The 25,440-nt window shown below is 43.1% G+C and overlaps 5 protein-coding genes across 8 annotated transcripts in view; 3 read left to right on the forward strand and 2 right to left on the reverse strand.

Moving 5' to 3' along the window:
* Positions 1-59: 59 nt before the first annotated feature.
* Positions 60-2,379, reverse strand: LOC143001635 (THAP domain-containing protein 5-like). 2 transcript variants are annotated; one of them, XM_076151347.1, is made up of 3 exons: positions 1,872-2,379; positions 1,448-1,634; positions 60-1,177 (listed from the first exon to the last, which is right to left on the reverse strand). In XM_076151347.1, the coding sequence occupies exons 1-3, from the start codon at positions 1,955-1,957 to the stop codon at positions 422-424; spliced, it is 1,029 nt and encodes a 342-aa protein (XP_076007462.1). In that variant the 5' UTR covers positions 1,958-2,379; the 3' UTR covers positions 60-421. The 2 variants fall into 2 exon arrangements, with proteins under 2 accessions (XP_076007462.1, XP_076007471.1); XM_076151356.1 differs by having other exon boundaries at positions 61-1,177; positions 1,469-1,634; positions 1,872-2,378.
* A 75-nt stretch (positions 2,380-2,454) lies between these two features.
* On the forward strand, positions 2,455-4,853 carry LOC143001666 (dnaJ homolog subfamily B member 9-like). 2 transcript variants are annotated; one of them, XM_076151407.1, is made up of 3 exons: positions 2,455-2,587; positions 2,890-3,131; positions 3,450-4,853. In XM_076151407.1, exons 2-3 carry the CDS (start codon positions 2,915-2,917, stop codon positions 3,932-3,934), a joined length of 702 nt encoding a protein of 233 aa, XP_076007522.1. In that variant the 5' UTR covers positions 2,455-2,587; positions 2,890-2,914; the 3' UTR covers positions 3,935-4,853. The 2 variants fall into 2 exon arrangements, with proteins under 2 accessions (XP_076007522.1, XP_076007515.1); XM_076151400.1 differs by having other exon boundaries at positions 2,473-2,575; positions 2,887-3,131.
* A 695-nt stretch (positions 4,854-5,548) lies between these two features.
* On the forward strand, positions 5,549-8,362 carry akr1b1.1 (aldo-keto reductase family 1, member B1 (aldose reductase), tandem duplicate 1). 2 transcript variants are annotated; one of them, XM_076151376.1, is made up of 11 exons: positions 5,599-5,694; positions 5,782-5,876; positions 5,971-6,138; positions 6,237-6,353; positions 6,440-6,517; positions 6,602-6,724; positions 6,820-6,926; positions 7,010-7,091; positions 7,546-7,629; positions 7,725-7,807; positions 7,965-8,362. In XM_076151376.1, the coding sequence occupies exons 3-11, from the start codon at positions 6,088-6,090 to the stop codon at positions 8,005-8,007; spliced, it is 768 nt and encodes a 255-aa protein (XP_076007491.1). In that variant the 5' UTR covers positions 5,599-5,694; positions 5,782-5,876; positions 5,971-6,087; the 3' UTR covers positions 8,008-8,362. The 2 variants fall into 2 exon arrangements, with proteins under 2 accessions (XP_076007482.1, XP_076007491.1); XM_076151367.1 differs by lacking the exon at positions 5,782-5,876 and having other exon boundaries at positions 5,549-5,694.
* A 1,181-nt stretch (positions 8,363-9,543) lies between these two features.
* LOC143001660 (aldo-keto reductase family 1 member B1-like) lies at positions 9,544-14,544 on the reverse strand. Its single transcript, XM_076151387.1, has 10 exons — positions 14,368-14,544; positions 12,859-13,026; positions 12,657-12,773; positions 12,491-12,568; positions 12,264-12,386; positions 11,254-11,360; positions 10,653-10,734; positions 10,468-10,551; positions 10,262-10,344; positions 9,544-10,163 (listed from the first exon to the last, which is right to left on the reverse strand). The coding sequence occupies exons 1-10, from the start codon at positions 14,431-14,433 to the stop codon at positions 10,121-10,123; spliced, it is 951 nt and encodes a 316-aa protein (XP_076007502.1). The 5' UTR covers positions 14,434-14,544; the 3' UTR covers positions 9,544-10,120.
* Positions 14,545-17,634: 3,090 nt separating this feature from the next.
* Positions 17,635-25,440, forward strand: part of tfec (transcription factor EC) — a 32,169-nt gene continuing 24,363 nt past the window's right edge. Inside the window, exons 1-2 of the mRNA XM_076154559.1 lie at positions 17,635-17,843; positions 24,825-25,059. Of these exons, the coding sequence (XP_076010674.1) occupies positions 24,841-25,059 (219 nt within the window). The 5' untranslated portion in view covers positions 17,635-17,843; positions 24,825-24,840. The remainder of the gene's footprint in view (positions 17,844-24,824; positions 25,060-25,440) is intronic.

Below are 25,440 nucleotides of genomic sequence, written 5' to 3' on the forward strand. Positions count from 1 at the left end.
CATTGTATGTAACACTGAGGTACACAAATCAAGTTGATTCCATTTAATGTTCAGACATCTTTAAGCAAGTCACCTCTATTGAGCATTATTTCCTGATGAAAACAGAGCAGAAGACCAAGAAATCTCTCAAGAAAATTGTGTTCAATAATGTAAACACTGTAAGAATACATAACCGAAACTCTTGAATATACACGACAACTTACAGTGATGTACTGCCTCAACACTTACAATTATTATGTGGAAACATTTTCTTTTTTTTTGTGATAACAAGTAATTGTGTGACGCCGGCAATCTTGTATGAAAACCAGATGTGTTTATTCAGAAGTGCAACATGTCAGCAAAAGTGACTCAGTAGTAAGAAGTAAAATGCATGGAAATCTTGAACCGTCATTCAGGAATCCATAACTTTCTTCCGAGTGCATCAGATTAAAACAGATGAAATATAATCTTCCAAAACCTTTTGCTTCTCTTTAAAACCAGCCCCATCTCTCTTCAGTAGGGCTATCTCAGTCTCCAGGGCTCGGATTTTGGCCACTGTGGTCTCCTCCCTGTGGTCCAGGTCCAGGATCTTTGCGTGTAAACTCAAGATTTTATTCCAAAGCTGCTCTTTGTCCGTTTTGGGTCTGCAGTAGGAGTGCTCGTACACAGAAACACACTCGCCCTCGTCGGGTTCCTTTTCCTCCAAGATGCAGCCTGTTGGGTCCTCCTGAATCATTTCAACAGGAGAAAAGCTAAATGTCTGGCCCGATGCTACTCCAAGGGCAGCTGAGTCCACGTTGACTTTGTCATGTGAGTAAATGTCTAGTGACTCACAGCACAACGAGGCTACAGCCGAGTCCGTCTGCTCGTGAGGCTGGAGCTCACTCCCAGGCAACGCAAGGGCAACACCAGGATCTACTGCACTGCCACCATCAGTCTGTACCTCAGAGGGATGCGGGTGACAAGATGTGCCTGTGTCTGAACATAGATCTGCCTGATCGCCATCTATGACCGCTCCATTTTCAACAGCAGGGTTGTTTGTTGTTGTGCTTGCCTTAGTCGTGTTGAATGTCCTGGTCAAAATGATTGCCCTCTTACAGGGAGGAACATCAGACCCACCTGCCTCAGTGATGGTGTCATATGTGCTGGTTTTGGAAATTAAACTCCTTTTTATGGTGGTGATTATTTTCTCTCCCTCCTGAAACCAAAGATTAATAGTTATTGAAATGCCATCTTTGAAAAGTCACAATAGGAAATACAGGGATGAAGGGAAAAGATGCTCCCTATTAAATCAACACAGGTGACTTTAATGTACAAATTTGTTATGAATGAACTCATCCTTGTAATGAAATCAGTCAGTGTGGGCAAGAAATGTCCTGTCATAATGAATCATTTCCTACCCTGTGCAAAATAATGTATATAATGGAAAGATAATGGATGCTGAGAAGGGGGGAAAAAAGGCAGATACATGTTGTTGGGAGGGAAACACCGTGGGGATGGCTGAGGTCTTGAGGTAGCGGATCCCCCATCGGATATCAAAGCAGTCCTCAGTGAAGTGCTCGCTGCACAGGTACTGATGTCGACTAGGGGTCCACTGTTCACGCCTGATGTTGTCGACCCATTGCTGAAGCCTGGACTTGTCTTGCAAGGGAAACCTTAGGAGGGACAGGGAGGGAAAGTAAAACAAGCCAAGTGCTGATTCGAGGTTTGTGCATCATTTCTTGCCAACATTATAGCATCTAGCATAAATCTCATGTTACCGAAACAAACTATTACTACTCGGCCCAGCAAATACTTTGTTGACGATATTAGAGGCATAATAGCAAGTATCCGTAGGCTAAACTAAAACAGCTCTTTTGAAAAACAGCAGACGGAAAACGCTGACAACTTACGGGTAAAAGCTGATTCTCTTGTTCTCTTGTCTGGATGCGGTTCCCCCGCGGTTTCTGCAACATTTAACAGCGCAGTAACGCGGCATTTTTGCAGTAAAACTACGTGAAAACGCCTCGGAGAGTCACACCTGCGCCTGGCATGTTTGACAACACAAAAAGCATTCAATCTCTTCCGGGTTCTGGGTCCCGGTGTCGAAGCGGATGTTACGTCACCTCAGATTTCGCGGCATATAATAATAATAATAATAATAATAATAATAATAATAATAATAATAATAATAATAATAATAATAATAATAACAAATGTATTAAAAGTATAACCGCAGGCTAATTGATATACCACCCTACACTGCCTTCGGTAAAAGATATATTGCAAAAATAAAACCAGGATCTACGCAGCGCAGGACTTCCGCTGAGCGACTGGAAACGGGAAAGAAGGGTCAAACTGGTCAACGAACACGAAAGAACGAAATGCATCTTGCTTTACTCGGGTGCCTTCGGTGTGTTGCCGAATGCTCCGCGTGCCAGTGTGTTTCCACCAATCACGGCGAAATGAGTCAGCGGGTGAAGAAACTGACCAATGGCGACGCGAGTCGTGGTGTTACGGCTCAGGAATGCAGCTCGTCAACATTCGTAAGCTTTCGTTTCTCATCAGCTGAGCTGGAGCTGTTGGCGGCTGATCGGAGAAACAGCGGATCCTAACACAGCGTCTCAGGGTAATTTTCTCTTTTTAATATGGGTGTTTAATTGTTTTATTGTCAAGCGATCGGCAGAGCATTCATAACAACCAAGTTCTCCAAACTACCTAACATGTCTCTTCTGTTTACGCCAAATTAGCGAGTTGGCGTCATTTTCCGCCTGCCGTTCCTCCCTTTTAAGAAACTAACAAAGTCACGTATCTTATGCTCAAGCTATCCACTGACTGAGTTGTGTTGTTGAACGTGTCTCTGTATTACAGAGAGAAGTGTGAACCGCCGCTGACCGAGTTGTCAAACTGCTTTGTGTTTTCTCCCCTCAGCTGTCGACTTGCCAACAGCAGCATTATGGCCACAGCTCAGTCAGTGTTGCTGCTTGCAGTGAATATTCTGCTCATATCTGAGTTCATCCTGGCCAAGAGGGATTACTACGACATCCTCGGGGTGCCCAAAGATGCCTCCGATCGCCAGATCAAGAAGGCTTTCCACAAACTGGCCCTCAAGTATCACCCTGACAGGAACAAAAGCCCAGACGCCGAAGCCAAGTTCAGAGACATGGCAGAGGGTGAGTGAAGAGTCAAAACTGTACATTTTCTTAATATTTGTGATCAAAGTATTGAAACCCCAAACTCTTTTTTCAAATTGGTAAATGTTGGTTCACGTAGCTTGAGAGATGCGTGATTATTTTATCAGAAAAGGGTACCGTAATTCGATTCCCGTATTTGAAATCATGTCGTGTAGCAGTCTAACCACTCGCTTTGAATATCTATTTTAGGGTAGGCACAATGCATATCTACAAAGCTTTAAATGGGCGCGTCAACAGTGTCGTCATGTGAAATACGTGACACAAAGAGTAACTGAGTTTGTTCTTGTCTCTGCTCAGCATACGAGACGCTGTCAGATGAAAAGCGACGTCAAGAGTACGACCAGTTTGGCTTCGGCCAATCCCCTGGACAGGGAGCAGCAGGAGGAGGCGGCGCCAACTTCAACCAGCATCACCAGTCCTTCAACTTTGATGACATTTTCAAAGATTTTGACCATTTTGGTCAACAGCAGCAACAACATCACCATCACTTCCACACCCATGCACATAATCAGGCCCATGCCCACGCACATAATCAGGCCCACGGCCAGCAAAAGACACACTTTGACAGCCACTTCCAGGCTCACCAGGAGGCCATGAACAGGGCCAGGACTTTCACCGGGGGAGTGTTTGACAACATGTTTGAGGACTTGGAGAAGATGTTCACGTTTGACGCTCACAGGGCACCGGCTGGCAACACTTTCCAGGGCTCAGGAAAGCAGCACTGCAGGACAGTGACACAGCGCAGGGGGAACATGGTGACCACCTTCACAGACTGCTCCTGAGACGGGCCGCATGGGCACTCGGGATGCTGCTGGGTTTAAGCTTTGAGCTGTGGTTTTGAAATTGGTTGCTAATTTATCACCAGGTGGATTAGAATGTGGTTTGTGTGGGTTTTGAATTTGTTGTATGTATTTCGCCTCTGCGAACAAATATCCAAGTTGGCCTGATTGGTGGTTGTTTCAGCAATAACACTTACTCTATGGTTCATTCTTCAGTAATAAGTCTTCCCGTCATCCAGATACCTCCCTATTATTTAGCTTTCTGGGTTCAGTGTTCAATATTTATCCTTTTTAATTGACATTACCATCCTCTAGTCTCAGCTGTCAAATCCTCCTTCCCTGAGAGATATCAGACACAAGCCTGAGGTTACAGGTTGCAGCAGTCAAGACTGAACGGTTGTTTTGTTGCTGACAAAAAGGTCTCATACCAGCAAGGCCTTCAAGAGATCTACATGGTAAATGTTTTGTATTTTTCCTGATGATACACCTCAGTAGCACTTCCATGAGACTTTGCTGTGAAAATTAACCTTTCTACTCCTCGGGGTGTCCGTAAGTTCGCCATCTTCAACAGTTACCTCGTATTTGTTTGCTTCTGCAGAATTGCATCTACCTTTAAAAACGTCAGAGCAGGAAATGAACGCCAAGTCTCAACGCAGGTGGATCAGATAGGTCAGCCAGTGGGGCTGAATAGTTCAGAAGTTTCCTGCTCTCATCAGAACGTGCAATATTCGACACTTTTGTTCTTCACGTTGCCTGTATTTCATTGACAGTGCTGTATAAATGTCATTGTCCAATGTCTGCACTTTGGGTGTGTGTGTGTGTGTGTGTGTGCGTGTGCATGCAAAGTGTGATATGAATGTTGATTGGTTGCATAAAAATGTGGAAATTGAAATAAGTATAACAAATAAAGAGCAAATGCTGATTTGAGTTTTCTATCAGGGGAGAAAAAACGTCATTGTTCTTCGCAATATTGTCTGTTAGTAAACAGAATTGAATTGACAATAACTTTGTGAAAATGTAGCTACAGATGGTAAATAAGTGATCAAACCAGAGGACTTCTATACGTGGTGGAGTTTAAGCTCACGGCCAGTAGGCGGCGTACTTACATTGAAAATGTTTTGGAATGATTGAAAATCCAACGAGGCTTTCTTCACTACAGTTAAAGCTACAACACACACTTATTATTACATCTCAAGCATCTGTGAAGAAACTGCGTATGTGCGGGGCAGAAGGATAAACATAAATCCGCAAAATTCAGACCAATATGTTGAGCAGTTTAACCGCTTGATTCTGAAACGATTCTGCCATTTAAAATAATTAATAGAATTAATTATAAAGCAGATTTTGGAATGAGCATTGTCCCATGGTTGGATAAATTGACCTTCTAACCTGCTGGAGGTGTCAAATAAAAAGTTAGAAACAAGAGCTTATCGCACAAACAACCCCACAATTTGTGCTGATTCATTCCTCTGTGGTCCACCCCCCCCTCCTGACCCATGACTGCTGCTGCTGCTGCTCTGAAACTTCATTTTCCATGTAGTTGGAAACAGGCCTGACTAATCAAACACAGACACACTTTGGCTCCTCCTTCCCTGAACTCCTCCTCCCTTACTGATACACACATATAACGTGGCTCAGACCCTTTCGCTGGGTAACCAGTTGCTTGCACAGTGATCCTGTGGGAAAGTTCAGCCATGATGAAGCAGTCAGTGATTCTCAACAATGGAGCGAAGATGCCTATTGTGGGATTGGGGACTTGGAGGGTGAGGCTGGAATGTTTAAAGCTTAGAGGCTTAAAGGCTGTAATGCTCTGTGTTGTCTGAATGTTTGCTGTGAATTCACTGGTTCAGAGGTCACATCCAAGGCTACCAACAGATTTGCAATAACTTTTTAACCTGGCAGAGCTCAGATTCAAGCAGAGTTTCTGTTTGCTTACCACAATAAGGTCATGCTCTGATGCACCATGCCACATCCAAGCGATGATTTTATCTGTAACTGCAATCTCCTGTCTTTGCATCCCATCTTATCGACATCCTCAGGGAGGAGAGGGGAAAGTCGCCGAAGCCGTGAAACAGGCCATATCTGCTGGATACAGGCACATCGACGGTGCTTACGTGTACCAAAATGAGGAGGAGGTCGGGGCCGGGATCCACGCCATGATTGACCAAGGGGTGGTGAAGAGAGAGGAGTTATTCGTCGTCAGCAAGGTGCAGTGCATTGATTAGCTTATTAATGTGAAACTGAAATAGCAACATGGATCCATTCTCATTCAATCAAAGCTAAAATCTAAATGTGTTTCTCTCAGTTATGGAGCACGTTCCACATTCCTTCTCTGGTGAGGAAAGCCTGCGAGAAGACACTCAGCGATCTGAAGCTGGACTACATGGACCTCTACCTGATGCACTTACCTATGGGGATGAAGGTTGGTAAAAATGATATGAACTAAATTAGATGACATTTAATCCAGCTTCATGTTCTCTAAAGTTATTTTGGTTTTCCCTGCTGCAGCCAGGGGAGGAAATATTTCCCCTTGATGAGGACGGTCAGGTCTATTCTGATGACAGCAGCTTCTTGGACACCTGGGAGGTAAATGACTCTTTGTAGAATGACCCGTCTCTACATGAGATGCTCCGTTAATGACAGTGTAACCCTGTGTATCTATGTATACAGGCCATGGAGGAGCTGGTGGACGCTGGATTGATCAAAGCCATCGGTGTCTCCAACTTCAACAGGGATCAGATTGAAGCCATCCTGAACAAACCAGGCCTCAAACACAAGCCTGCCAACAACCAGGTATACACAGATACACACACACACACACACACACACACACACACACAGGCAATTTATTTTGAACCTTCAGGAAAACATAGATTTTTCTGTTCCAGATTGAGTGCCACCCATACCTGACCCAAGAGAAGCTCATCCCCTACTGCCACTCTCGGGGCATCTCAGTGACGGCTTTCAGCCCTCTAGGCTCCCCTGACAGACCCTGGTGAGAGGCTGTGCCACTTTTCACACATCAGGTCAGCAACAGCCAAGCGGAAATAAAAATGTTTCATATTCTCTGTATACAAGGGCAACAGCTGACGAACCTTCTCTGCTTGAGGACCCTAAAATAAAGGCCATTGCCAATAAGTACAAGAAGACTACAGCACAGGTAGGAAAAAATAATGTCTTCATTTTGAGAATAAAGTATATTTGCTGCACACAATTTGACACCCTTAGCTGAAGGAAATGATCCGGATTAAACCCTCACAATGGCCATGATGAATGATGGCTATTGTGAGGGTCAGAACTAAAGTGATGTACAAGCCAGAACATGTGACAACAAGCATGCAATTCCATCAGGACCGTGTCGTTATATTGGCGTGATGCGTCAACTGGTGTCCTCCACATTCTGGCTCAAAGCTATCACATGATGGAGCCACAGGTTCAAAGGTGTCACCATGAGAAAAGAAAGACTTTTCTGGAAAAGGCTGGAGGCACGTGTTAAGATTAAAGCGGAACAACAATCTGTGCATGTGTGACTGCAGAGCTTTGTCCTGCAGTACGCATCTGTCAGGCATCATTCACTAGCAAATTATGGTGAGCAAGCATTGTTCGCCACTCAGGTTCTCATCCGGTTCCATATGGAGAGGAACGTGGTCGTCATCCCTAAGTCGTCAAATCCTGAGCGGATCAAGCAAAACTTCCAGGTAATTTCAATGTTTTTAGAATTCTTCTGTTCAGTCAACGCAGACCCAAATCAGACAAAAGCCATTTGTCACTATTGCTGTTCTGTCTCTTTCAGGTATTTGACTTTGAGCTGAACGAAGAAGAGATGAAGACTCTGCTAAGCTTCAATAGAAACTTTAGATTGTTCTCCTTCAACTGGTAAGTAGACAGCAGAACACTGAGCTGAGGAAAACCATTCAACAGGACCTGAAGGATAGCAGAATGCACAGAATTCCCATCCAGATCTGCAGTTTCTGGACTAACTCAATCATTATCTCAACCTCCATCACTAAAATAGTTCTTCTGTTCTCTACAGGGGCACAACGCACAAAGACTTCCCAATGCATGCTGAATATTGATATTGAAACAGTGTGTGTGAAGAAAACCTGGATTCTTCAGTTCTCCACCACCTGGCCAACTTGCTTCCAAATTGCTTACTGCCTGATTAATTCATTTAATTTCTGCTTCTTATGTTTGTCGTCCAACAAATAAATGAACAGAAGTTATATGTCTCAACACTGATATCCGCAAATAAAGTGAAATAAAGTTTTAATGAAAGATTTCAAGATAATGGGTATTTGCTTTGCCGGAGCGTGTCCATTTTGTGTGTTTCAATTTAATTTTCTGCACAGTTGTTGCTCTTATATGTCGATTGCACCAACGACCAGAACAAATTCCTTGTAAGTGTAAACTTCCTTGGCAATAAAGCTTTTTCTGATTCTGCTTCTGATGAACTTTTGACTGACATTTTGCAGAAAGCTGTAGTTTAAGATGAAGTCCGGCAGAGGGCGTAGTTTCACACAACAAAAAAGATAGGCTTGGTTTGGACTAAAGAAAATACATCAAGTCTTCCATAGAGCTACAAGACACACTTTACGTTACATTTTGTACATTGTAACAAAGTTTTGGTGTGTCTAAGGAAGGAGAATAAGTAACAACTTTGTTTGGAGAGATAGAAATATATATTAATAATAGAATAATGTCTTAATTTTGGGGGGGATGGGTGGAAAAAAGCACAATCCATGCATGAATCTATGAATGTGAATGAATGAAGAAATTAAGTCCTGCTCCTGCTGGTGAGTTGACGGTGGAAGTCACAGGGTTGAACAATCATATGAGACAACGTGAAAGGCAGCAAGGTTGCACATAATTCATGCTCACTTCTGAAAGGTTCTGGACCCAAGTGATCTCAAACATGATCTTGACCTCAAATCGCCGAAATAGTTCTTCTGTTCTCCACAGGGCCTCAAAGTCCAAAGACTTCCCACTGAATGAAGATCAATGATTCATCAGACCACCTAATGGAACAGTGTGTGAAGAAAACCAGGATTCTTAAGGTCAGCACCACCTGGCCTTCCACCAGACATTCCAACGTAACTTCATATCAGCATGCTTTAGTTACAGTAGTACCAGCAAAATGTTATTATCAAGCAAAGCAGAGCCCAGGCATACATGGGGATCAGATCAAGATCAGATACACTGATGCAAGAGTGGGATTTACTGCAAATTCAGAGCGTAAGAAAGAGGACAAACAACTACATCATCTGTTCCTGTCAGGGAATGTCGGCTGAGGGATTAAGAATACAACCCTGATTTATGATGATTCTTCTAAAGTCATAACAGAGCGCACACACATTTTCATACAACCCCCTTGCCTTACAAATGCAAACATCACCAGCACGTGGACTAGGGACAACAAGCGAAACGGGTGACTACACTTTACTGCTTTTGTAGTTAATGTCACGGACATGTGGCCAGACAAGAGCTGCCTCCTTATGGCAAAACTATTTAAACATGTCACTTCCACATTTGTATATTGAGTCGTAATATCTGAATTTCACAAATCCAAAATAACATTTTGAGTAAAGTATTTTCAGCTGTGAGGAGATCAGAGATAGACTAGTCAGAACTTTAATGAAGATACCGTGAATTAGAATTTCAAATACTTCCACATCTACAATACAATCTGAAGTACATGCCCGCCTGCTCCTGTATCACGGCTCAAATTTTGAAGGCTGTTCAGTGTCGTTTGTCCTCATTTGTCACCACACTGGCACCAACTTGTTTACACACTTTGTTACGTTTAACCAATCGGCTTATAAAGGAAACAAAAACAGGGACCCACACCAACTGTTCAGTAACATAGCGAGGTATTTTTGTCCTCGAAAGTGACGATGTCTGCCCTCGATGTCTTGAAAAAAACTGGAAGATAAATTAGTTTTAAGTCTACATTGTATATGTGACATTGTTGGATGAATGTAGTTGTTTTCTTTCTTTTTGTTTCACTGAAAAAACAAACTGACTGGAGTGTTTCAGTTAGTAACATGTAGGAGTGTGCGTGAGAAAAGGACAGAGGTAACTAAATGAGGACGAGCCTCTGCTGACACACGTAACCACGTTCACCACCACCAACTGCGCAAAACGCTGGGAGGAAACACGAGCAAACCCCCTGGCGAGAACTGGACTTCAGTCTCAGAACTCAGTGTTGAAAGGGTAGTCCTTGTGCTTTGTGCCCCTACAGGATGACAAAGTGAAGAAGGGATGTAAAATACATGCATACATAACCGTCAGTACAGCAACATCATCACGTCTGAGATGAACTCATAATCTCACCAAGGCATGGGACAGACTCGCCAGTTCCTGTTGAAACCTAATATGGTCTTCATTTCCTCCTCGCTTAGTTCAAAGTCAAACACCTGGGAGAGATCAACAAGAGACTTCATGCACAAACTAAAAACAGTGTGTGTAGTAGTAGAAGTAGATTGTATGTAGGCTAATCCCAGGAAATATCTGAACAATTCCTCCGACCAGCTAATTACCTGGTAATTCTCCTGAATTCGCTCTGGGGTGATGGACTTGGGAATCACAATGATGTTCCTCTGGACTTGGAAGCGGATCAGGACCTGTGAGGGGAGGGAGCGGAGTGTAAAACCTGAGGAAACCCTTATTCATATATTTGTCCACAATAGCAGTTGAATTGAGTTTGATCAAACCAGTTTAATACCTGAGCAGGAGTCTTCTTGTGCTTTTCGGCGATGGCCTTCACTTTGGGCTCTTCCATAAGTGAGGGGTCCTCTGGTTTAGCCCTGCAATGAAGGAACATCACTCACTGACAATTACCGCAGAACATAGAACCAATAAGGGAACACCAGGACAACTAAGCCAGATCACTGACACCTTTTTGTAGTTGTACAAGTTGTAGCATTGGGGGGATATTTGCCATTCTGAAGGCTCTTGACTGGAACCATATGGATACAATGGAAGCCTCAAACAGCGCCCCTACATGACGTTCTGAATTTGGTGTGTTTTCTGATAATATCTGACTGTGAAATGTTCATGACCCAAATGCTTGATAACTGAAAACATGCAGTTGTCTGAAAATCACGACAGCATAAACCACACGGACAAACCACACAGAAGAAAGAGGAACAGCAGTCATGAGACGAAACTAACCAAGCGGAATAGGATGCTCATCCAGGGGTTGACAAATACTGACACAACAATGACACTGTGTGTTAATGACCCACTTTCTAACAATGTTTGAAATTACATTTTGTCTTGCCCCATGTGTGAGATGTAAGTGATTTGTATGCTCTGTATCTGACCAGGGTCTGTCAGGGGAGCCCAGGGGGCTGTAGGCCGTCACTGAGATGCCCTGAGAGTGGCAGAAGCTGATCAGTTTCTCCTGGGTCAGGTATGGATGGCACTCCACCTGCAGGGACAAACACAGAATAGGTTGGATTTACTAAACTGCGTTATAAAAGCATCATTGTAGCAGCTCAAGAGCACATCGGCTCTATTTATACACTGTAGGAAAGGCATCCTTCCATTTTATTCTCCATGACTCGTGTTGTAATCTCAAATATATAACTGACCTGAACATGACTGAACTGACTTCATCTTAAAACAAATGTGATTTTTGGGGCATGAAGTGATAAGAAATCAAATGTGGTAAACAAGAAAGGAAAAATCCAGGAGGCATGTTATATAGACTGTAACGCTGAAGGGGGAAAACAAGTCAATGAGAGACGGTAATTCCTATAGTATTCTCTGTGACAGTCAAGCTTTGTGCTGCGTTGGAGGGTGAGCAGCATTCAATGACCAATACCACAGAATATTTACTGTCTAAGAAAGTAGAGGAAGTAAAAAAAGAAGTACTAAGCAGTACAAGGGTCTTGTTTGAGTACCGAGCAGCTCCAGCATGTTACAGTAGTTACATATTATAATAATATAGCAGTATTCTCAAAGTATAGATGACCTCATTTACAATTTATTAGACGATCTTTAGGGTGGTGGTTATGGTGACGAGGGGCAGAAATGCTAAAACAGAGCAAACATGATGGGCAACAATGCTGTAATTGAATTGAAAAAGGAAACCAGACACTAATGATGACGAAAACAAAAGGTCACCATGGCTAATGTTTGTAGCCTAAAGGGGAACTGCTGCCCTCCATTAAGAAACAGGCCAAAGGAGAGGACAGATAATGACTTTACAGCTCTGACATGGGGGATTAAGTCTGTTTTCTTGTCTCAAACTATGTGTGTGTGTGTGTGTGTGTGTGTGTGTGTGTGTGTGTGTGTGTGTGTGTGTGTGTGTGTGTGTGTGTGTGTGTACCTGGTTGTTGGCAGGCTTGTGTTTGAGGCCTGGTTTGTTCAGGATGGCTTCAATCTGATCCTTGTTGAAGTTGGAGACGCCGATGGCTTTGACCAGACCAGCGTCCACCAGCTCCTCCATGGCCTGAGAAGACATTCAGACTCAAACCAAAATTCCCCTAGATATCATCCATATTGTAACAATTTTATAAAGTGTATTCTAATCCAACGGGAGGGCTTTGAACTCACCTCCCATGTGTCCAGGAAGTCGGTGTCATCAGTTATCGTTTCTCCTGCGCTGTCCAAAGGAAACATCTCCTCTCCAGCCTGCAGTGTGCCAAAGGTCAAACAGTCACACACCCTCAGAGCTAATAATCAAACAGAGGAGACATTGCTATGATGCACGGGTGCCTACCTGGAAACCCATGGGCCAGTGCACTAGATAGAGATCGAGGTAGTCCAGTTTGAGGTCACTCAGCGTCTTCTCGCAGCCTGATTTCACCAGGGGCTTCTGGTGGTAAGTGCACCACAGCTACACAAAGGGACAGGAGAATCATCCATCTGAAGGAACAGATAAGTTGTGAGTCCAATTCCCCACACAAACCCACGCGCCTCACCTTACTGACTATGAACAGCTCCTCTCTCTTGACCACGCCGTCCTTGATCATGGCGTGAACGCCCTCGCCCACCTCGACCTCGTTCCTGTAGATGAGCGCCCCGTCGATGTGCCTGTAGCCCGCGGCGATGGCTGCTTTCACCGCCTCTGTGACTTTGCCCTGAGGGGACTGAAGCACAGGATGGGGGAGTGTAAATAACACACTGACACATTAACATCTTCAAATAATGGACAGACTTGTTATATCGCTACTAATGCCTTGACATTCAGTTAGGTAGTAGCTCTCTGCCACCATTCAAATTCACTAAAACCACAGTACAGCCAAATATGTGTGGTAAATACTTGTGTACTGTTGGAATATAACAAATAATGTCAATCATATATAGGTAAATGCAGCAACTAAGATTAATTTAATTTAACCAAATGGCTGGCTCCAGTCTGGTGGTGGAGCAACAAAGCTTCTCTCTCCAGGAGGGCTTTATAACGCATATCTGTCAACAGGTGAAGATGGCACTGAATCACCTTACAAAAGCAACAGCGTCATAGCAGGAGGGAGGAAGTGCCACTCAGTCTGGGGGCACTTACAATAGATCAAAGAAGGTTGTAGAAGGACAGTTACATAGTAATGTTGATCTTTAATTTGTATGCATTTCACCCCCCCCCCCCTACTAATTCTCAGTTCAAATCTTAAGTGCCGCCTCTTTGGAAGTGGATTCACCAATCGATTACAGTTAAACAACATTGTCATCAATGAATTATAATGCTATGGGAACGCCCCACTAATCACGATATAGGCGAAATGTCCAGAGAATTCGGGATTCTCTTCCTCCATCGCATGCAGGAGAAGGTTCCCAGCAGCTGTCCATCGTTACTACAATACACTCATCTGAAGACTTCAGTTCATCTTTTCCTCCTGATTCACCACCAACTCAAAGAACGCGCAGAAGAACATTAGATCGATTCTTCAATAGTACCTTTGGTGCCAATTCAGTATTCCCATGCTCCTCTAAATGGATTTTGTTTAAATGTAAATAAAAGGTTAAATACATTTTTTATTTAGTAATACTCCATAACAGTTCCAGGACTATACACATTCCATGAGTCATTGTCATTGTCATGTTACCGTTCTTATAATATGTAATGTATGTACTGCCTCCATGTCTAAACTACGACTGAAGGTTGTCAGAATCTCTTAACATGCAAATTCAGTCTGCATTTCCGTCTGCATTAGTTGGAGACAATAATACACTGCTCATGACCCTAAATAAACATTATTTGCAACAGTGTGTAACCTCAACCTGCAGCCTTCTATACTTCAGTCACATGACAGTAATCATTCTCGCTGTAGTGAGGACGGAGCTCTAAACAGACTGAGGTAAACATATATGCAGTTTAGTTGAAACAATATCAACAAAAAAAGTATGCTAGTCTGAGCAGCTAAGAGTGAAGAAACAACGCCGCACGTAAATTTGGATCGATCGAACAGTCAAAACCCGTCAAACAAACGCACCTTCCACGTTCCGAGCCCCACGATAGGCATCTTTGCTCCGGTGTTCAGTGTCACTGGTGTCGCCATCGCTCCAAAGAAAGAAGAAATAACCTGAAATGTTGAACAACGGTCGAACCAAAGAGCACAGTGGCAGCACAAGGCAAGTAACAGCCTCGGCGATCGATTACTAATGCCTTACCGTTCGTTCTGTTAGGGGGAAAGAGCGCCACACCGCTGCCACAGCTGAATTAGATTACACAAGCAATATATTAGCTCTTCATTAAGCGATCGATCAATTACATTTCATTTGCGCATCCCTCTAAGCACATGAACACTCAAAGCGCTTTTCATGGACGCTGGTTTGACAAAATGGTCAAATTGAAGAGGTAAAATAAAATAAAAACACTTCCATTATATTGTGGAAGTGCAGTGAATGTGATTTAATCGACGTTTGTTTAATTGAGGGATATAATGCTACTTGAAGGACCCATGAGACTTTACAGTGGGAAACGCGTACACTGGGTGAAGAAAACGGCACCGACTCCACACTTTCCTGTTATTTTGGCCGTTTCACTATCTAACCACTAGAGGGAGCCATTACATTACTTCCACCATATTTCCATAATCACAACAATACTGTAGTATGAGGCATTAATAGAGATCACATTACATTACGATCATTTGGCAGACGCTTTTATCCAAAGCGACTTACATTACATTACCACCCTTCGCAGAGGGGGGAGCAATTGAGAGTTTAGTGCCTTGCTCAGGGGCACCTCGGCAGGGGCTCAAACCAGCGACCCTCCGGTTACCAAGCGGAAGCACTACCCACTGAGCCACTGCCTCCCACACACACATACTGATGATGCTGGTGGAGGGGGGGGACATTTTTTGAAATGTTAATATATATATACTTTACTAGTTATTTGGCAAAAACTTTCTTCTCCTATTCTCAGTTCACTAGCTGTTATTTAAATTATCCATTAAAATTGTTTCTGTTTCTTTTAGAAGTTGAGTGGTGCTTGACTTGTGAAAAACAGCAAAGGTTTTTCCATGTGAAGTTTTCAATGAATCTACTATCTATAAAGTTGACGTCAATGTTGCTTTTTTGTGCGTTTTGTGTAATTTCTCTGGTTTGTATCAGCCATATTCTGATAAAAATTTGTATACTTGATTTTGTGTGGATAATAGTTCATTACATTCAGAAATAACGCTCAGCAGTTACTCATGGCATTACACTGCGTGCAAACACTGAAATGGTGATACATTTCCACAATGATGAGCACCAGTGCAATTGTGCTCACACAGATGAGTCTATTCAGGGGGGCAAACACCAAGAGATGACAGAAAGAGAGAGAGAGAGAGAGAGAGAAAGAGAGAGAGAAAGAGAGAGAGAAACGGAAAGAAAACACAAGGTCTTTTCGTCAGAATCAGATAAAACCTCACAGACCTTTAACTGAGACATTCAACATTCCGAGCAGAAGATAAGAGATGAAAAAGAAGAATATGAGATATGAAAAAAACACACACAAAGGGAAAAGTTATGGGAGCTGGCAGCCGCTGTGTACCTCACAATGGCGCTCGCAAAAGTTTGCGTCTCTTCTGATCTTCTCCCAGCTGGACGCCTGCTTTTCAGGCCCAGTCTCCTCTGATCTCACTTCAGACATTGGGGGGCCTTTTGCCAGCCTGCAAACCCTCAAAGTAGCCCAGGAATCAAACGACATCTCTCGCTGTTGTGATCAAAGAGCCACAGGTAAACCAGACAACGAGACAGCCACATACCAAGGCCATCTAAAAGAGAGAGAGGGAAGGGGGGGGGGGATCATTGAACACATTGCCTGTGTTCTTATGTTTTGCGTCTGCAAAGATGATACAGTTCAGTTGGAGAGAGAACATCAATTACAATAAAGAGGAACCACAAGGCATTTGAAAATACATCTGAGGTGATGGTAAAACAAGTGTCTTCCTCAAATACTTAAGGCCTGAGTGTGTGTGGGTTTAAAGGGACATTACGGGGAATGTCACACAGTGGGGTTGGTTGTGGTCTCGGCGAGCACGATTCAGCATGTGGCAACATCTGTGTAAAGGCTTCTGTGGCGGATGAGGAGGGTGTTGTGATGGTGTAATTTCTGGGAAAGCGACCTCTGTGGCATCTTAGCAGTCTCTGACATGATTCCCCGGAGGGAATCTTCACCCTAAATAACCTGAAATGAAACTGAATACATTTTAGCAACGTGCCAGTTTGAAAAGAAAGGGGCAACATTTAAATCTGCTGCTTCATTAAAGGCCCATGTGATGTCATCATGGCGCCGATGATGAGCTCGGGAAGAGAACCAACGTCCCAACGTCACAAGGAAGTCAAGAGGAGAACCTGCAGGTGTGGGAAAGTTTGACAAAATACTGATGAACTCTTTCACTTTGACATACACGGGGAACTGACAACCAGCCAAAAGAAACTACCATCAGATCATTTGAGTGTGGCATGGAGAGAGCTGCATGTCTGTAGATGGCAGATATAACAAGGAAGCTTCATCTAAATCACACCAAGTGCACGCACATCATCATGCAGTGACACACACACAGACACACACAGCCTCGGTCTTGTCCGTGAGCAAAGGTGTCTCCTCTCTGCCCCCCTCAGACGCGGTGTGGCCCTTCCTCGTGTCCTGATGAAGCACTTCGTCCAGCCTCTCAGGAGACGATTGCAGGCAAAAGCGAGTAATGAAGTGCTGTTGAATTAGCATGGCAGAGAGCGCAGGCAGGCGCCTTGATTTCAGCCTGGCGTTGCTGTTTGTTCTTCGCCGGGAGACAAGTGTCCATCCAGCCTCCTCCATATTGCTCCCTCATCAAGCTAACTGCAACGAATAAACACAATCAACACACGTCTGAAGGGGCCACGTGGAGGCTCTTCCTCTCCAAACGCTCCCCGATGGCTTCTTCATCATGGTCATTATGCAGATTACAGTGTGACCACGAATGCAATGTCAGAGTCCTTTCCTCTGGAGCAGGGTGTCACCGGTTCACTCGGAACAACCATCATTTAGACGGACAAACCGTCTCAAGAGGATGAAATCACCGCAACAACATTCAAGCTTAGATTTGAAAGTCAAACCTTTATTTTTAGTCCCGAGTTTGTTTTCAAATGAATCACCAACTTATTTTTATTCTGCACCCCACCACTGGTTCCATTTAGGAAGAGCGGCTATTGCAACATGATGACTTGCCAGAATCAGTCTTCTTGTCGCTCGCAGATTTTGGGGCAGTTTACGGAAACGCTTCCCTTTGCACGCTGCTCCTGAATGCAGAGGAAAAGAGGAAACAAGGTTGGGTTTAAATCCAGGGTCCTTTCACTGCTCCATCTCTCTAGAAGGCAGAACAGAAATAGAAGGCAGAACAACAGGCACATGTGTTTGATGTTTTAGTAGTTAAGGTGCTTTACAGAAGATCCTGCTGTGTTATTTCATCTGGATCTGTCCTCTATAGCCTCCCAACACCAGGTAATAACCTTTTATGGTCAATAACAGAGAGATACTTGTGAAAATGAAGCTTCAGAGTGATTTCATACTAGGGTCATATTTTGTAAAATGTATGTGTTTGAAGCCATAATGCAACATGTTCTGGCACCGACTGCAAACTAGTTAGAAAAGGTGTTGAATTAGAAGTGAGGGAGGCAGATATGAGCATCAGTCTGTCTGGGTACCTTGCTTCTTTACAAGCTGCATCCTGTCTAACAGGAAGTACACAACAGTGAGGGTGGGATGTAAGTGGATGTAGATTTATATGGCATTTGTGTTGCCTGGGATCAATTTGTTAATGGAACCAATAAGTACAAACCAGTCAAAATAACTGAAAGCTGATTCAAAAAATAATGATGGTTGTATCATACTGCACCATGGGTAAAATAATGACATTGAGGATTGTTGATGAAATGGAATGTTTAGTATCCTAACCTGCCTCAGCTTGTATGATAAATTACACTAAAAGCAAAGTTTGTCATGAATTACAGTGAGTGGTTTTCTCTGTAATTCATTTGTTTTGTAAAGAGATAAACCTTGATCAAGTGAGAATTGATAAAAGTCAAACGTACATTACAGACATTATGGTCCATATATTAAAATACTACAAGGGCATTCGTTAATATTTTTGTCTGTCTTTGTATTTTTTCTGAATCTGGCACAGTTCAATAAAAGCTAGACGGGGCTCACAGTTACAGCATCAATGTACATGAACAAATAAGGAGAAATACAAATATGCAGCTTCCACCAATGTGTAGATGTGATGCTGCTGCTTCAGTCGTACCAAATGAGAGAACAATGTCTGTGATATCAGTGTGTGAAAGCTTTGCATGAGAAATATCTCTTACATATCTGATTTCAAAGTAATGAGAGTTAGTAAAAAAGTAAGTCAAAGTCTGAATTTGTAATAGATAACATACTGCATGTGTTGTCCTCTTTTAAACATGACTTAAAAAATACTTTCCTTAGTGAATTCCATGTTATAATTGAAAGCAGAGGGGGGAACAGCATGAGATGTGGTTGGACACGAACATGAATTTGGCATGAAGCGCTTGTGTGTAAGTTCTGTGTCTTTGTGTCCCATTGTTGCAGAGATCAGAGTGACACAGCAGGAAAAACCAAAAAGTTCCTCTCATGAGGCACTTCCTTGTTTTAGTCACCTGATATTATTTACAAGATATTGAGGAAAAAAACCCTGTGAACTTCCTTTATTTTTACACGCTCATCACGGGAATGTTGTTGTCAGGGGTTGCGAGTGTTAGTGTGGCTTGGGAAAAGGTGGGGGGGTGGGGTGGTGGGTGGGCGATCAGAGGAGGTGGACGTGTGCGAAGGCCTCATGGGATGATAAGTCACACTCATGATGACTCAGTGTTAATTATTCTCACGGCCTTTTCATGAAATCAGTCAAAGACGATCGCAGAGCACAAGCAATTTGTCGGATTTCTTCAGATTCATTCTGGACTTTGAGGATTAATAAACCTCTGTGCCAAATTCCAGGTGTCAGTAGTGTGTTGTACTGGCAGTGTGATGCATGAGTGTGTGTGTATGTGTGTGTGTTTGTGTGTGTGTTTGTGTGTGTGTGTGTGTGTGTGTGTGTGTGTGTGTGTGTGTGTGTGTGCAGTATCAGAGTGGTGTGCAGCGCTGGTGCTTCTCTGAGAGAACAGGGTGCAAATGTGGTGGAGTGTGCAGGATAACGAAAGTGGGATAGGGAACTGCAAGAGTGTTGCAATTTGAGGGATCTTACTGCTCATGTATGACTCATGACAGGCAGCATGACACACACCCACACACACACCCACACACAGCTCCTAAGACTTTTGAATATGCACGTATTTTATGATAATGTGGGGTCAGAAGCTCCAGTTTGTATGTGGAATATGACAGCTACCTATACTACCCCCTAGTGGTAAACATAAGAATTACAATCATACTTTTTTTCACTACAAGTCCCATTCATATTCTCATCTACTGGATTTAATGTTTAGCTCTGTCAAATACTACATATATAAATGAGACACACCATAACTTTAGGTGGTAAGATCTCTGCCTATAGAGGAACGTCATATCTATTTTAAGTTCATTGTGCCCATAAAAGTTGTGGTTTTTGTTTGTGCGCTGAATTCAGAGTCTGGACATGTGGATGTGTGCAGCAAAGGTCTGGGCAGAGAGGGTGTAATGTGCTGGAAGAGTGTATACATTGTCTGCTCTGAGGGCTGACTTCAAAGCCAGACTCGGCGGGACGTCTTGTTCACTTCACTGCCGGGCAGACGATGGTGCTGCACACACACTTTGACCAATGAGAAGTGTTGGTGTACGGTCTGCGTCCTAGTCCTGAAACCACTGTGCTGTGGATGATGCAGTCTGTCTGTGTTTGAAGTCACAACATGGATCTGATAGACCTGAAGCAGACTCGAGTGTATACAAATGTTTTGGAGAGGTGAAAGGTCACGCATAAGCACGTGCCGTCTGTGCTCTTTCCACATTCCACACAGACAATGTTATTTTGAAGCATATATGGACAGTCCTGATCGCAAATGTGTTAAAAATTACAATAAATTGCCCTTTGACACTACATTAATGTAAAAGAATGTTATGATCCCTCGTTATAGCTGATCAAAAGTTAATCCGTCAATACTTTAAATAACCTGGCAAATCAAATTTTAAGTTATAGTGTAATAGCAATGGGAGCTAATTAATTCTAGTTAGTTGAGAGTCCAAATTAACCCAATACCCAATACTCGTACTTGTAATACTATTGATATATGTTATCATCATCTTATATATCATATAAAAGTAATCGGATCCCTGATAAAATACACACAAATGGGCTAAAACATAGTTATATCTTTTAAATTCCATTATTGGTGCTTAGGTGTATTATCTAAATAGCAGATCAAAGAATATCTACTGGCTTATTATTACGGTGATACATCCTTTTTTGATTCCCCATCTCTGGCATCCATGCAGCCAATGTTGACATAAATTGTCTATAACTGAATTATATATATATGATATTATTTAGATTTTGATCGATATTGATTCCAGAAGGAAATCTTAACCTTAATCGAGTTCAGGTCACTTTTAGGGCTCACATGTTTCAATAATAATGGTCCCATGTGTGAGGGGTGTGTTGGCGTGAACAGGATCTCCCCCGTCTGAGCTCTTCATCATTATCCCGGCTCACTGACTCACGTCTACGGCTGTGGCGAAAAGGGGAACAAAACCCCTCACAGTGTCCTTGTTCCTGACGCGGTGGGACGTGAGAAGGGACAATCGGGGAGAATTAGCTGCGGGGGTGAAAAAAAAAGAAGCAAATAAATAGGTGCTTCAGTACATGAAAGCCTGGCAACAGAGAGAGGGAGAGAGGGAGAGAGAGAGAGAGAGAGAGAGGGAGGTCTTGATGAGAATAAATGGTGGAGCTTAGAGGGCGGCAAGGGTTGAGGGGTTTGAAGGTGCTGATGAGTGGAGAGCCGTACAAAGCAGAACATCTAAGGAAAGGTTTTAATGAGGCAGACGGCAGCGGCGGTAGAGCGTGTGTGTGTGTGTGTGGTGTGTGTGTGTGTTTTCACCTGTGACACAGACACTCCAACATCCTTAACAAAGATACTCCAATCTCCCCGTCTGGGTGGAAGTCAATGTGTGTACATGCGTGTGTGAAGAAGACAGACAGAACACACAGGGATTAACAGGACTCTAGCCTCTAAAGACCTGAGAGCAGTGCTGACTCTAGCATGTTGAGGGGCCCAAGTAAGGTTTTAACAATACAAATATATAATATGACCCTAATATATTAACAGGTAATTAAATATGTATTCAATTCAATTAAAAGGGTAATTAAATTCTGGAAGTTTATGCCGTTTCCCCTCTTTACATTTAATTGCGCTGAGATCATCGCAACAAACACACAGACACACACAAGCCACCCCTCGCTCCATTACTCTTCATTGGGGAGCCCCCTGGAGGTTGTGGTGCCCCCTGGAGGTTGTGGTGCCCCCTGGAGGTTGTGGTGCCCCCTGGAGGTTGTGGTGCCCTAAGCATGAACACAACAACAACACTCCCTGTTGTCTCCTGGCAGTCCCCCCTCCAGCCATTTGTGTATCAGCAGCCCCAATCTACAAAGCAGCAGACAGGCTCATGTTAGTTCTATTGTTGCCTCTCCGCTGGGCTACGAGTGCGTGAAACATCAGGATTAGACGCGTTAAACGCTAAAGAAGTGATGTGAAGTGGGGGGCGGCAGTAGCTCAGTCCATAGGGACTCAGCTTGGGAACCGTATAATGTAATGTAATGATGTGTGATCTGCCTTTGGCATCATGTTGGTATCATGAGGTCAGGACGTCGCGGTCTCATTATCTGTAACGTTAGGTAGCCATTCAGGGGACAATAAGCAGTGGCGTAAGATAAGGTAAAGGTAAATAAAGCAGAGAGGAGAACCTTTCATTCATTGCTTGATGTGACCTCAGCACTGAAAGTTGACATCTTCTACCCAAAATTTATTTATGAGTGTAAGAAATCATCCTGTGTCTGACGGAACAAAGAATTTTAAGACAAACACAACTAAACAGAAGAGTAAAATTGCCATATCGATATCAAATTGTGAAAAATCAAGTGAGGCATGATTTCAAATTCCATTCATGAAAATTCTAATTCAATTCCCTGATTTCAGATTGAGCTTCCTGACACACACACACACACAAGGGAGCTTTTATTCCCTGCGTGACAATTGGAAGGCAGCTGCCTCTTCCAACGCCACCAACAATGGGCGCAGGAATGTAAACCCACTTATTGCACTTTTGCACGCACATCCTGGGTTGTGACGTGGATCTGCGATTGGCTGTTCATACCTTCATACCAGACTGCTGGTCATGGGTAAATACCTGCCTGTCGCTGTTCACAAAAGACAATCTAATTTTAAAGAAATGTAACATCCTAGACCTTCTCAAATTCCATGCAGGTGGTGTACATATAGAATTAGGGTTTATATCTATGGTTAAGGCATCTTAGAAGACTGGAACCACACTGGGAATATCGACCATAACGCTAAAGGGATTTAAATTCTGTAGTAATTCTATTGACCACATACCCATCATGCAGATTCAGGATCAAAGTAGGAGAAGCAATCCTTATCTTCCTCCTGTCATCTTTCCCGTAGCAAAGCAAGTTATTATCTAACGTCATAATCACTCTTTTTAATCCACTGTTCCAAGATTTTTGACAGCTTGAACGTTTGGTAAGGACTCTTAAGTAATCGCTGCTTGAGTGTGTTTTATAACAGAGACTCGTGCTCATCCTTTTCATACCAAAGTCTGCGCCGGTGTCAAACGTGTTTAAGTTCAGCTTAGGAAACGGGGCAGAGAGGGCACTGACAGCCTACACGGGTTTATCTCAGGTCTTTGCATTAGTCTGAAGAAGGTGATTGTCAGCCAAAAAGCATATGATAACAAGGCCTGAATTCTGCTGGTGTTGTGTGCTGTGTGTTATTGTCGCATATGCCCTCATGCACTTAATGAATAAAATGTGAGAAATCTAACTTTGAATTTAGAGGAAATGCATTGAAATTACGGCTAAAGCGTTAACTGAACAAGGATAATCGCGCTCTACTTGAAGATACAAAAATTGCGTCAAGTCTTGTTGTTTTTGTGTTACATATACATCCATTCATCCGTGACCCCGAATCCTCTGACCTAAATGCACACAATATAGGCTCTTAACGACGCAGGAGCAAACTGGGTGACAAAAGCCTAGTTGAGTGGCATTCTCATGCTCATAAAACGCTCTCAGTGTGTCAATCAGCTAATTGTTATTTAAAGAAGATGCCTTGCTCATTGGCCAACACAGACGCTCACAAACAGCAGACAAAGACTGGGGCTGAACGAACACAAACATACCGGTTGTTCCAAATGTGCAGACTAAAACAGGCATTCTGGCAGGAATGCTGCTAGGTGGACAAAACTCTTCCTCTGCTTTTTACGAAAAAAGATGCCCAGTCAAGGTCATTTACACATTCTGCACGGAGCACAGAGCTGCCTGGTGAACGCTGGAGGTTCTCTGCTATGTTGGTGACAGAGTAAAGGCAATTAAACACTGTTGGCACTATGCTTGGACAGACAGGAAGCCGCATGCCTTGCCAATTAACCTCCTACATGAGGAGAGGAGAGGAGAATCCAAGATTAGAATCACACACTTGTTGTCCAAGACTTCAACCTTTTCTGCAATGAAAACCATCGAAAAGTCCCTTATTTCTAAGCCCTCTGCAGAGTTACTCTGACAGCCAATTTGTGCTTTAGGACTGTAATTTATAAACTAAATGTTATGCAACATAGCGCAGCAATGCTGGGTCACCTCTCGCTCGCTGAAATGTGCGTTGTCTAAACAGCCACCATTTGATTACAAGACCAGATTTGTACGTCCTTATCATCCTCAAGGCGCTGCATAGATCTGACCACTAGAGGCGCTATAGATGGATAGTTAGTCATTATGCTTGATGTTAAGCCTGTTAATAGACTTTCCCCACACTGGATACTTGAGTTGTCATAGAAACTAATGACTGATATCTAGTGATTAGTGTATTCCAGTTGGCCTCTTGCACAGACGCAGCTAAATTGCATGCCGAATCTGATTCATTTCAGCTGATACAGAGAACATTGTTGCTATTATAGACGTGACTAATGTGCAGAAATATGGTTAAAAATCAGCAAATTACTCCTTAAATGTATTTACACAGTCCTGTTTAAATAATTAGCAAATCACTTGGCGGAGTTTCAGTAATAAGTAGTTTAAAGGAGGTATAAATACACACAAAAAGAAAAATGCAGAAACACAGGCATACACACCAACACGATTACCATTGAGAAAGTCAAAGATAAATCACTCTCTAATAAATATAACACATTTACTGCCTAATCTGTTAGTATATTGACGTATTATTTGCTGCTTGCTTCTCATTTGCTTTATCTTTGATCCAGTTTCTGCACGTCAGAGATGTTCCAGTCCCCTGGCTCAGACAATCAGTGGATGATTAGTCAAACAGATGACAGACTGGGCTTCTGGGATTCTGGACCACACACACACAACTGGCCTCAGTCTGGCCCGCCTCCGTCCAGCGACACCACCCATCATTCCCATCCTCAGTGTCCCTACGCTGGGGCCTACAACAGAGCCCCGCCCCCCCCTTGGGCCCAATCTACCAACACATGGAAGGTAGGTGACCTGAGTATGTGTGAGATGTCATTGTGCTTTAAAACATTGTTCTGGAACAATCATGTATGGGACAGCAAATCCATCCATCGCAGCATTATTATTTTAAGTATACTGTTATGTCAGATATAAGAGATCCGTGTAAGGAAATTCCCAAATCATTGCATTTATTAATTCCCTTTCACTCACTTCATTCCAGGATTTTGATCAACTGATTTATGATTTCCTCCACCATCAGCCATATGTCCCCACAGGAACATACTGTAATTGCTTAACTGCCATGTTAGAAATGTTGTCACTCCTCTCAAATCCAAGTTATCAATCAGACTTTTAAAGACAAGTGAAAGAAAACATCCTAACATCGACTGGATGGCTGATAGACTT

The sequence above is a fragment of the Genypterus blacodes genome, unplaced genomic scaffold (genome assembly GCF_046128005.1).
Source record: "Genypterus blacodes isolate CSIRO-AG114 ecotype Tasmania unplaced genomic scaffold, CSIRO-AGI_Gbla_v1 ptg000007l_1, whole genome shotgun sequence".
Taxonomy (NCBI): domain Eukaryota; kingdom Metazoa; phylum Chordata; class Actinopteri; order Ophidiiformes; family Ophidiidae; genus Genypterus; species Genypterus blacodes.